Source organism: Lipotes vexillifer, unplaced genomic scaffold (genome assembly GCF_000442215.2).
Source record: "Lipotes vexillifer unplaced genomic scaffold, Lipotes_vexillifer_v1.1 scaffold1318, whole genome shotgun sequence".
Lineage (NCBI taxonomy): Eukaryota > Metazoa > Chordata > Mammalia > Artiodactyla > Lipotidae > Lipotes > Lipotes vexillifer.
Window position 1 is genome coordinate 850,067 of NW_006772582.1, and position 12,616 is coordinate 862,682.

At 53.3% G+C, this 12,616-nt stretch overlaps 1 protein-coding gene across 1 annotated transcript in view; it reads right to left on the reverse strand.

The window, feature by feature from the left end:
• Window positions 1-7,256: 7,256 nt before the first annotated feature.
• RBPMS (RNA binding protein, mRNA processing factor) overlaps window positions 7,257-12,616 on the reverse strand; it is a 177,618-nt gene continuing 172,258 nt past the window's right edge. Inside the window, exon 7 of the mRNA XM_007447627.1 lies at window positions 7,257-7,319. Coding sequence (XP_007447689.1) covers window positions 7,257-7,319 — 63 coding nt within the window. The remainder of the gene's footprint in view (window positions 7,320-12,616) is intronic.

Genomic DNA, 12,616 nt, shown 5'->3' on the forward strand with positions numbered 1-12,616 from the left:
TCCTGCTGTTCTAGGTCAAGCTTTCCCAAGAGACTGGAAGCCCCCACATGTGGTGCCCAGCAGGCAGGTCGCCTCCTGGAACCCTGCTGCACGACTGTTCTGAGACAACGCTTCCTGCTAGAAGAGAGAGAACTGAGCAGTGACAGCTGGTAGCGACGGAGAAGACGGACAAATCACCAAACTCTTCACCACTAGAAAAGCCCCGCAGTTCAGAGGAGTCCAGTTAGACTCCATTATAATTCAGTCATGCCCAAGGGCAATCGTCCTGTTTCTGAAGAGGCTCATCAGAATGTCTCCAAGTCATCAAGAAAGGGCTGCACTATATTCAGTATAACTGGATTAATAGATCAAAAGGAATATACATACTACATCTGAAGATTTCCACCAAAATGGTTAATTAAAAAAAAAAAAAAGGCTTAGGGCTTCAAGGGAAAAACTTCATTCATATGTATGTTCCCTTTGATGGAATATCTCATACCCGGCTACTGCTGGATGAGAGGTGTTGACTGCCTCACCCAGCAAGGCTGTGAGGACCGAGCGCTGGGTGACGCGCTCTGAGAGCCCGCAGAGCTCACCTGCTACCCTGGGACGACTTTCCCTCAGCAGACGGCAGCTGGAGGAGATGAGCGCACGCCGATCCCGAGCACCCACACCAGCAGGTCTCAACCCAGAGCGCCCACCGCAGCCCCCGGAGGGGCCCCACCCACAGGGGATGCTGGTGGGATGGTCCCGACTACACCACTACACGCAGTCGTGCCCTGCCCGGGACACGCTGCTTCTTGGGAGGAACCGTTCAGTCTCTTGAGTTTGGAACTCACCAGCACGCTCCAGTTTTGTAGAACAGCTCGAGAACAGTAGCCACTTGAAGATTGCGTTAATACCCACAAGACAGATTGCAGCCACCATCACACACCTGGAACCTGGGGTGGAGAAAGAGATGAGCCGTTAACACCCGCGGTGACAGCAACCCCGGCTGCCGGCTTCCCCGGGCCTGTTCCGAGGGTAAAGAGCTGCAAGGCAAAGGCACCAGCACCAAAGGCCTCCACTGCTGAGCTTGAGGACGAGCTCCAACTGGGAGTGCCACGAAGAGCTCTCACTGGGACGTGGTGCAGCCAGCGGGAGGCGGCTCTCGGGGGCCGGGGTGCCCGGCAGCAGAGGGTGGCTCCCAGGGACTCCCTGGCAGCAAGCCCAGTGGGGAGGGCACCTGGAGAAAAGCGTGCCCCTTCAGGAGCACCAGGGCGTAAGCCCCCCGGGGGCAGACAGGCAGGGCCTCTGCACACACGTCCCCCAAGACTAGACAGAGGAAAGGCACAGGACCTGAGGGCCCCCGAGAGGAGCCCAAAACCTAACCAACTCCAGGGGCCGCCCCAGACCCCAGGGACAACTCTGGTCGGCCCAAGGCCACAGAAGCAACTCTCCAGGAGAACCCTGTGCTGTCAGGTGCACCAATGAACTCGACTTTGCTCCGGACACCTACTAGGAAAACAAAACCCAAAAGCTAACACTTGTGAACATACCCTGCTATTCCCAGTGTCTGAGAATTCTGAGACAGGAAGAGGCAGACACTTAGCAACACATTTTTAATATTCTTCCGGCAGGCATGGCTGCCTCCGAGCTGGCTGGTTTCATCAAGAATTCCTGGTGCTGAGGAAGGAAGGCCTTTGCCCAGCACAAGGACACCGGTGCCCGATTCCCCGCTAACGTTCCTCAAGTCTTCAGCGCTGCTCTCCTTCCCGGGACAGACAGTCTGCTTCTGGCGCACAGGGCTTTGTGGACAGGAGCGCACGATGTGCTGTGGAAAGCTGCCCCGGGATGCTGCAGGGAGACCATGCCCTGCGCTCAGACGGCCCCTGGGGTGATGCGGCAGGCTGAAGGAAAGATCGCCTTCCCAGGGCATCTCTGTTCTCAGAGTCAGGAAAAAAAAAAAAAAGTTTTCCCCAGAATTTCACTATAAAAACATTGAAAGATGAGTAGATGTGATTCTAGTCTCCTGGTAGAAGTTGGGTTGAGGACAGAAAAATAGATGTTCACCCCTGGAAACAAAACCTATCATCTGACCCAAGTTTCCTCGGCCGTGTCCACACTTGCCGGGCACAGGCAAGGAGGGAGGGAGGGCGTGCCTGTAGACCCTGGGTGCCTCCCGGGGCAGCCAGACCAAGGCTGCCTTTTTAGGATGCCTGTTTAGGAAATCACACTGATGACCAGATTCCTCTCAGCCTCTGGGCTGAAGCTAGTCGGGAGGACTGAGGACTGGTGGTTTAAGAGTCCTGGGACCCTGGCTTCTCGGCCCGAGTTCTGGGAGCCCAGGGTTTTATCAGCAAGCCGCTCTTTGCAGTTACTGTATCAACAACACTTGTCCGCACGCCGGGCTCACCGGGTGGGCAGAGAGAACACGTGGGCCAGAGTCTGCTTTGCAGAGACCCCGGGAGCGGACTCCCCAAAGACCACAAAACACCAGAGGGGAGTCCCAACGCGTTCACCTTTATGTTGAGCACGCCGGCCTTCTGAAGCTCTCCTTTCAGCCACGCTCAGAGAGCTGATGGCAGTGGACGGTCGGCTCCTGCAGGTGGCCCTGCCCCACGACTGTGGAAACGCCGAGGCTCAATGTCCTGATCTTAACATGCGGCCGCGATCTGTGACCTTCCTCCAGGGGCCAGGCAGGCAGCTCCCTGGTGCACGTGCTCGGGGGCCTCCATGTCCCAGCCAGACTCACAGAATAGACCATGGGTGAAGGGGGAGCCACAGCTGACTGCACTGGGCTGTCACAAGAGTCCTGGTTGGCACATGGCTCGGCAGGTGCTAGGAGGTGGTTAGCAGAAAGCTGGAAGGGACGCCACCACCCCAGTGCCTGGCAGGAGGCAGGTTCTCAGGCCCGTCCCTACTTTCTGACTCACACAGGAAGCAAAACAGACCCCGGGGCTCAGGGTGAGGGAATCAGAACCAGGGCACGTGGAGACCCCTCTCAGGGAAGGGCTCATCCACTCGGGCCGCCGGGCACCTTCTGCCAGCGCTGCCGTCAAGCCCCACCCAGCTCAAGCCCGTTCACTTGGATGTAGCAAAAGGGAGGGAAGAAGAGGAACAGGGACGTTAAACCGTTCCCTAAGCTTGAGTAAAGTGAGGTCTGTTCTGAGAAAAGAACCCCATATAAATCTGGGAGAGCTTCCATCTCTGCTCCCGCGTGCAAGGAAGGACCTGCTGACCCCTCACAGTCGCCGTCTTTCCTTGACTGGCATTTTGCCATTAGCCCTTCTCACCACCCGACCTACTGTTTACTTTACTAATTACTCTTCTCTCTGTTACAGAACCTAACCTTCTGTCCACTGTTGTATATGCAGCGCCCAGAACAGTACCTTATGTCCCGCGGATGGTCACTGAATATGTGTTGTGTCAATGGCCTTACGTGTGACTGAAAGACCTTGGTTCACAGAAGACAAGGGAAGGACCCTGGGGGCCTCTTCTAGGCAGAAGGCAGGGGGTGACTGCGTGAAGCCACAGCAGCTGTCCGGGCTTCCATGAAGACTCTGCCCTTCGCACCCTGCTAAGCTCTAAGTGCTGCCTGGACATCCAGCAGCTGGGGCTCTCCGGATCGTGGCCGCATCCCCAAGGCGCTTGTGCTCACAGCCAAAGACAGACTAGGCCATTCCTCCCCAAAACTAAACAAGAGGAACAAACAGGTTCAAATTCTTATCCCTTGCCATGTTCTCCTTTAGTTCAGTGAGGCCGTGACTACACGTGCTTATAATTTCTATGCCGTGGTCTCGTTCCCCGGCCAGGGAAATTTCATGAGTTCTTTAAGAACACCCTCCCACGTCCACTCCAACTCTAATTCTTTCTCCCCTCTTTTTTTCTGATTTAGTTAACTACATTTGGATACCCAACCAGGAAAACTGCGTAACCCTTATTCCTTGTAAGGAGTGACTACAGAGTTGCTCATGCTTTTCTATCCTCAACCCATCTGGGAAATTGATCACTGCCAATCGTTACTGTGTTTCCTGGGGTTCTCGGCCACATGGCTGAACCATTAGCAAAACTCTGTAGTGATGTGCACACGTTGTAACCAGACTGAACACCATCTGTCAAGCAAGATGTTGAACAAATTAAAACGTAACACCCACCCCTCTGACGACCACCCTCCTGGTGGTCTTACTTATGCCGCTGATGGCGGTCCGCACACACACCCCCCTCCTTTGGAGCGCTCCTCTCTTTGGAGCATCCTGGGCAATAATTCTCCTTTTTCTTTAAAACGTGTGTCCATGGCTCTTGCCCCTTAGAACTGAAGCTCTTCAGGGGCACAGGCCTAGTGTCACACTTTTTTTTTTTTTTTTTTTGCGGTACGCGGGCCCCTCACTGTTGTGGCCTCTCCCGTTGCGGAGCACAGGCTCCGGACGCGCAGGCTCAGCGGCCATGGCTCACGGGCCCAGCCGCTCCGCGGCATGTGGGATCTTCCCGGACCGGGGCACGAGCCCGTGTCCCCTGCATCGGCAGGCGGACTCTCAACCACTGTGCCACCAGGGAAGCCCTCACACACTTTTATATCTACCATATAGTAGATAAATAACACGTTTATTTAAAGAATAAAGAGCTTGTTTACTTTTCTAGTCTAATCACTGATTTCCCTTTAGAAATAAGCGCTCAGAGTGGGTCAATTAAAAATCCCCGAAGGACCTCTGGGAGAACAGGCCTGGAATGTTCAGGATCCAGGAGGAGGCAGCCCTGACGTTCCACACATAAGTGACGCCGGTCTGCATACAGGTCCTTATGTCTGATACCAGATGTCACTCCTGCCCCTATTCTGGTGCCATCTTTCCAGGGGGGAAGAAAGCCCCTTCCAGTGAGTACAGGAAGGCCATGTGGGCCAGTGGTTCCATTGGTGGCACTTACCCTTCACTTGCCCTTTTCTGGAGACTCACCTTGCTCTAAAATGTTTGTTATTTCATCAGCACCACTGTTTTCAGTTCTCACTTACGTTTCCTTAAGATTACACAGCATGGATTATTAGCTGTTTTGGAAAGGACTTGATCCAAGGGACGAGAAGGAGCCTGGGTAATGGAGCCATACTGAGCTGGTCTAACTTCAGGCAGGATGGGAGACTGCAGCCCCAACCCCAAGTGCAGTGTAATGAGTTCAGTGATCTATCCTCCTCCCGAAATACCTCCTCTCCCCCACTCCCTTCAGACCCCAAGGAAGAAGCCTGACCCATGGCCCAAGTTTATCTCAGAACAATGATGCACCCACAGGAGACATTACATCTTTATGCAGATCCTACAGTGTTTCAGAAGCCACACTTCCAGGGCAGTGGGGAGCAACTGCTGGCCCTTCTCTGGTAGCCACGCCGCCTCTAGATCTCTGGGGAATGGAGCTAGATCTCTGCGACTGCTTACCAGTCCTGCCTTCTCTTTCCTTGGGCCCTATGCCACCACCATCTTTTGCCAACTGGAACTGCCAAAATCTTACTCAGCTTTCCTACAGCATTTGACGCTGCAGACCAGGCAGCTCAACACTGCCCTCCCCGGGCGCCATGCCGCCCCTGTCCCTGGTCACTCTTCACTCTCAACAAGCTGACCCCTTGCATCCAGGAGAGCCTCCAGGTTCTGTCCCACCGACCTCACCTCCGATTTCATTCATTTCCTCAACTGTCAGCTTCTGCAAAAAATGCCAGATCTACATTTCACCCCATGAACTCTTTCATGAGCTTCAGAATTTCTGGTTTTCTTATCCTAGACACCTCTAGGTGAATACCTACCAGCCTCCGAAAATTAAGAGATAAACACTGTCACAGAGAGGTACCTGGGAACAGTGCCTTCCGGAGCTGTATGACACGACAGCGCTAGACCAGTGTCATCCAGTAACGGAGAAGGTTCCCACACAACAAACGTCTAAGGCTTTTCGGAACAAAGAAACAATGGCCAGGGATATATAAATTAAATTTAAAAATTAATTATGGGCATATGGATATGGAGCATGGACTTAGGAAATTCTGGACTTAAAGGGACTCCAGAACGTACCTCAAAAGCTTAAAATTTATATTTTCAGGGAGAAAAAAGTAACCCTTAAATAGCAAACTAAGATTTCACAAAATAGTAAAACATTTTAAAGACCATTTTAGGTGTCTAGCACGGACGGCTGACTTCACCTTTCTAAGAAAGGACATTTAAAACACACTGTCACTAACATTACCATTTCATTTTAAAAGGGTACTTTAACACAGAGAAGAACAATTTTAGAATAAGGGACAAATACAAATAGCTTTAAGGAAAGAATCCTGGTTTTCCCCCTATAATCACATATCATAATCACATATTATAATCACATAATCATATTTCCCCCTATAATCACATATTAGTGACAAGTGTTAACAGGTGACTCCTGGTCCAAGGGTTATACATATGGGTGCCCCTGGTGTAGGTTCTGGATAAGAGGTGAGGGCACGGTTTCCCAAGGTGTGCGCTATGTAAAACATTAGGTCTCCTAAGATTGTGCGAGAAAAGGGTTTCCTGGTCTCAAAGAAGTTTGAGAAATACTGCATCCTAGAGCTTCCTAATCTTCAAGATTCACGATGCTCATGTTGTTATAAAGGCTCTGAGAATCTTTTCTGGTAAAAAATCTTTTTCACTCCGACCTTAGAAGCGTGTCAGTCTCTGTCCACGGTTACACCCGAGGCCAAGTGCTCTTTGACCACACTCAGAAATATGTCAGCTTAGGGGAAGAAAAGGTACAATCCTAACTGACTGTAGTTGACGTCTTAAAGCACAAAAGTGTCATCCCTTGACTGACTTATTGCCAGGGCCAGAGAAAGAATCCTGACTGGTCGGAGTGTGGGTTGACTGGCCCCTCCGACGCTGCTCCTGTGTGGGATTTCTGATACTCTGACACCCAACACCAATCCTTCTGTTTGGTGAGGCCCTTCTTTCTGACCTAGGACCGGAGCCCTCTGGAAGCGCTGACCTTTTACGGTGCTAAGAACTTCAGTAACTGAAATCTGCACTCGGCAGTTTCCCTGGTAATTGAAATGAAGGTGACATGAGCCACCAACAGACTTCATTCAGGTCAACAGGGCAACCTGCCTGTGCAAAGTAAACCCCGGAACTCTCTGGGTCACGAGGAGTTTGTCGGGTGACTGTTAACGAGCATGGACAAGCCCAGGAGTAGGCGCTGAGGCAGGATGACAGCCGCCCAGTTATCAAACGTCTGCTCTGGCCTGGGCTCGTCCAGGCACTGGACACAGTTCTCATTGAAACCAAGTACTTACATGGGATTCAGCAGAACTGACGGGACTTCCAGCCCTGAGAAGCAGCCTCGGAGGGAGGGAGCCAGCGCATCTGGAAAAACAAGGGGAGGTGTGAACCAGGGCTCCCCCCGCCCGCCCGTGCATGCACGCTCCTCACGGCGGCGTCCTGCTGGGCTGCTGCCCCCTTCACTGTCCCCAGGCAGCGCCCACGGGCAGCTCTGCCCCCAGGGGCTGGAAAGCATCGGAGCCGCACCCTGAGGAATCCTCCACAGGACCAAGCTCTCACGGAGCAGCCGGGGTCCAGCAGCTGCCCCGCTCCCAGCTTCCTTCTCCGCTAACAGCCACTGCAGGGCTAAAATCTGGCCCAGCGAGCCCCCTTTTCCATGGTCACTCAGCAGCACCTAGGCTGGGGGCCAGGCTGCCTAATGGCTTTCTGAGTAGCATGTGGCAACACGTATCAGCTTTGACAAGGAAGTGATGCTTCCCGACACCGTCCACGCCAGTGGTCTGGCCAGGAAGCCTTTTGAGATTCTGCTCCTATTCTTTTAGAAAGGGCCCTGGCCTCTCGGCCCTGCCGGGTGTCTGTCTGCTCACTCTGCTGAGCCCCACCTCCCCCTTTAGGTTTCCAAAATGAAAGGCCAGCCCCAAACACAAATGGATGGTGATGCTCTGTGCACTGGCAGAATGTTCCCATCCTATAATGAGGAGACTGTGAAAAAACAAACAAAGGGGGGAGTGCACTATGGCTTTGACAGATGTCCATCTATTGGCACCGTCAGTTTTGACCCTAAGCCTTTGGACAGAGGCGAGAGATGCCCGTTTACCGCTGCGTCTGTTTACACCGAGGAGGGACGACCTCCCCACTGGCCTGTGAGCGACACAGAAAGCAGCGCTGGGCGTGGTGGCGGGAGAGCAAGATTACAGCGAAGGGGGAGGTTGCCAGCACAGGGAGGTGGCACATTCCCAAGCACGGCAGGAGGAAGACTGCTCTTTATTTGGGTCTGGCCCAAACCGGTTCACGTGAGAACGTTTCTAGAGTGGAATGTGATGCTGGGAGGAATTTTACCCTGGCAAATCAACTTCCGTAGCTTAATGAAATAAAATCTGCAGCAGAACCCCTTTTTCATATGGCATCTTATTCACATCTCCAAAGCATAAACAGATGAAGCAGCAATCTGGCTGATACAGAGGTGCAGGGGGCCTAAGGCATTGATGGAGACCTTCCGCCTCATCTTACCTGACTTGTACAGGTGGGGAAATCAGCTGAGGGCTGGGTTTTCTGAATGATGTCCACCATGGTCACAGAGCCCAGTGGGCTCAGGGCTGGATCAGAATCCAGGGCTCAGGCTCCACCAGCTCTAACTTGATTCCAAAACCTGGGCTGTCTAGGAATGGGCCCGGGAGAGCCCACGTAGTACCCCTGGCCTCTCCCCCTGGTCCACGTGCACAAGTGCGCAGAGTTCCCTTTGACCCCATGGGCCTCCTTCACAGAGTGGCTATTTCCCTCTGGCTGTCACTGCAGGGTGAGGGGCCACACTGGGGCACTCTGTCCCAGCTGGGAGTAGAGGTGTCTGGCCTCACTTACTCAGGGGGCTTCAAAGGACCAGTGTGCAGCTTCTGCCTACACCAGGACTCCATTTCGGGGAAACCACTGGGCCGGCTGTGCCTTAGAGACCCGCCGGGGCAGCACATCAGATATGACTAGAAATCAGTTTACCAGCCAAAGTGGGCCCCCGCGTTGGCAGAGGGCAGAGCTGTATTCCTTGGGAGCCACCAGCTGGTACTGAAGCTCATTTAAGACAGAGCCAGAGTCCTTTCAACACTCATAGCAATTAAGGGGACGGGGACCAAAAACACTGCATGCAGGTAGGCTAAATACATGTCACGGGGGGAACTTAGGGGGTTAGGCAGGACAAGGGAGAGAAAGAAAGAGGGGACGTGTGGAGGCAGGAGGCCGGGAAGGGAGAGGGAGGGTAGGCTACAGGGGAGGAGGGGGAGAGGGCAGAAGGGAGGGGAGGGGAGGAAGAGACTCAAAGAAAAAACTCATACCTACCCACGGCTTACGGCTTTGGGCATCTGAATCCACTTGCTCACTAAGCAAAGGGCAGAGGTGGAGCTGCCTTCCCGAGACAGGTGGTAAAGGATGGGGTGGGGACTTGGAACCTAAGCACACACTGGAGGGGGCGGGGAAGCGCGCTGGTGACGGCTGGTGCTGCCCGGGTGCTGCCGGGTGCGGGGCGGGAGCGCTGAGCCCAAGGAGGCCAAGACGCGTCGGTGGTCCACGGAGAGACACGGGACGGGGGCTGCCCGAGAAGGGGAGAGCCGCAGAGTGGCTGGCAGGAGCCTCGCTTCGATGCAGGTGAAGCCCCTCCCGCCCCGCACGCGCGCTCCAGCCTCTCTGAGCCCCTCTCCACGAACACACGGCCTCGCACTCTCCCCGGCCGCGGGCGACTGACGGGCGGGCGGATGCTGAGCCCGGGGCTCCAGGGTAAGGTGCGCTCAGCCGAGCGGAGGTGAAGTCGGCCCACTGGCTGATTCTCAGGGAGGGTGTGGCGGCCACGCAGCAGACGGGCCCCGAGATCCATCCCTGTCGTGCCCCACAGCTGGACACCACCGCGCCTGCCTGCGTCGGCTCTGTGAGGCCACTTCCTCAGAAGGCAGGTGGCCGAGCCCGCACTTCTCATCAGCACTGTCCCTGGGCCCGCAGAGCACAGAGCAGCAGAGCTCACCGGGCAAAAACCCAAGCTCAGGCAGCCAGCCCCGGGGAACAAGCTGCTCTGTGCTAATCACCGCTGTCTGGGAAAACACGGCTCATCCTTAACACCCACTCAGACTGCTCTTCTGCTGTGGTTTTTGGCCCCAGGTCACTCATGGCCACTCCTGCCCGTTGCCTAGGGGCTACTTAGATGCGTCACAAACACCGGGGAGACCCATGATTCCCCGACTCCAGCTCCAGGGACAATCCAGCAGGGATGCAGTCTATGCAGCTGACCACCCTCGTAAGGCAATGGTCCTGTCTGCAGAAAAATGCACATGTGCTCAATCACACATACACAACTTCACGCTCACAACCTTGCATGCAATTCCAGGGGCCTCGGAAATCCCTGCAAGAGCCTCTAACATCATTCCTACGATCCAAGCTAACACTGATCTTTACTCTGTGCCAGAGACTGTGAAGCACATCACAGAAACTGTGACATATAAATGAATAAGCAACACAGAAGACGCTGCTCCCCTAGAGCTTCATAACGCCGACAGTTACTACTGTCACGATTCACTATCCAGGGCCCACACTGGGATGCCACCATGACACTTCTGCAGGAACGCTCCTCTCAAATGCAGTAGCCCTGCAAGGGTAACACTGAAGTCTCTATCACCTCAGCCTCGTACCAGCTCCTGTGACTGCGGACAGACTGGTGACAGACAGGAGGGCAGCCAGAAAAAGGAATGACTCAGAGCCTAAGAGTGGAGCGCTAGAGAGAGGAGAAGGAACCCACAGAGATAATTTCCATCCTCTTCCATTTGTAGATGAGGAAACTAAGGCCCAGAGGATTAAAATACATAAACTTCATGTCCCCAGCAGTGTTGCCAAGGACAGGAAACCCTGACTGGGCTCCAGGGTGGGAGCCCTGCCCGATGCACTGGCCCCCGTACAGTGGTTTGTGGGGAGCACAGTGTAAAGTACCGAAAGGGTAATCATCTGCACTGTACTATCCCCGAGTAGTGATGACTGCCATCATCCCACATGCCTTTGGAAACAGTCATGAGAAGTGCTTACCAGGCAGCTGGCTCAACTCACGGCAACTACCATTAACAGATACCCCTTGGTTTAGCGATGTTCTTCTCTGTGGAATAAAGGGACAAGTCTAGACCAGTGGTTCTCAAGGGTGTGGTCCCTTGACCCCCAGCATCACCTGGGACATATATCAGAGATGCAGAAACTGTAGGGGTAGGGCCCAAGCACCTGCATTTAACAAGTCCTCCAGGAGATGATGATGCATATGCATGCTCCAGTTTGAGAGACACTGCTCTTGAACAGGTTTCCAAAAGTGTGTCCAGAAGAAGTGAGATGCTCTGCAGTCAAGTACGTTTGAGAGAAAAATGCAGTCTCAGCAGATTCTAGATACACATTAGCACATTAAAGGCTCTGAGAAGTTTAAACAAACCTGTTTGAACTGATTTAATCCTGGGTTTCTCAAGTTTATGTGATCACGTAATCTTCTGAATTACATAGAAGTGTTGAGAAACTTTGGTCTGGAAGGCCCCTTCCAGTGGTGACATATGGTGGATCCAGGAGGCTGAGGCACGCTGACACAGCATCCAAGCTCCCAGCTCTTAACAAAACTCATTAGGGCTGGAAGACGATCACCAGACCAGCTGGTACCCTCGATGTCTAATCTATCAGGAGCAGTGAAGATATTCTTACCTTTCCTAATGCAGGTGCTGTACCTGAATGCAGATTTCCCAGCACCACAGTCAGAACAAAGCTTCCTCTCCTTTTTAAGGCATGGATATTCTTAGGCAGGTTTCCACCACTGTCCCCAAGAAGGAGCCCTGAATACCCTGCCAGGGCCTTCCCAGCATTGAGCCATTGGCCGCCAGCCACTCACACAGTTTAATTATAAGCAACTCTGCCCCACTGACTCCCAGCTCTAAGGATCCGCTCTTACGCAGCATCACCAAATAAAGCATGTCAGGGCCCACGGCAAACTTCGTTGCAGGCTGCCAGGCTGAGGAGAGGCTGCCAAGCCAGAAGCACACTCTGGTCCAAGAAACTCCAAACTCACCAAATAGACTGGAGTGGTAATTGCAATACAAAAAAGATGACCCTCTTTATGGGACTAATTATAGGGTTCTTTTAAATAGCAATCCTCCCCATTTCTAATAAAGCATTCACCCAAGCTGGAAGAACACTTTCCAGGAATTCCTCTGCTTCATGAAATGAGGCCCATGAAGATCACCCTCTAAAGGGACATCCACACCCACCGGTCCCCTCTGCCCCCTCATACTCTTTCTTAGCAGACAAGGAGGACATGAAATGCAATCAACATTCTTTACACTACTTGTTTAGCATCTAATACTCCTTGCCTAGGGCAATTAAACAAGTTGCCATCACCTAGACAAAATGTCAAGGTTTACAGGAACCGGTTCAAAGGTTTAAGTTTGCCATCTGACCCGCCCCAGCCCAACCCCGTGACCCCGCCTGATCTCCCAGTCTGAATGGTGGGACAGTGCTGAGGTCTGAGCCCAGGCAGCGACAAAGGTCTAGGCCTCAAAACCAAGGTCCTAGGCCTGTGAGTACCTCCTGCTGAGAACAATCAAGGCTGGGCTTAATTAAACATAAGCCTTCAGGGTTAATTTTCTCTCTTGGGCTTTTAGACTCTTTCC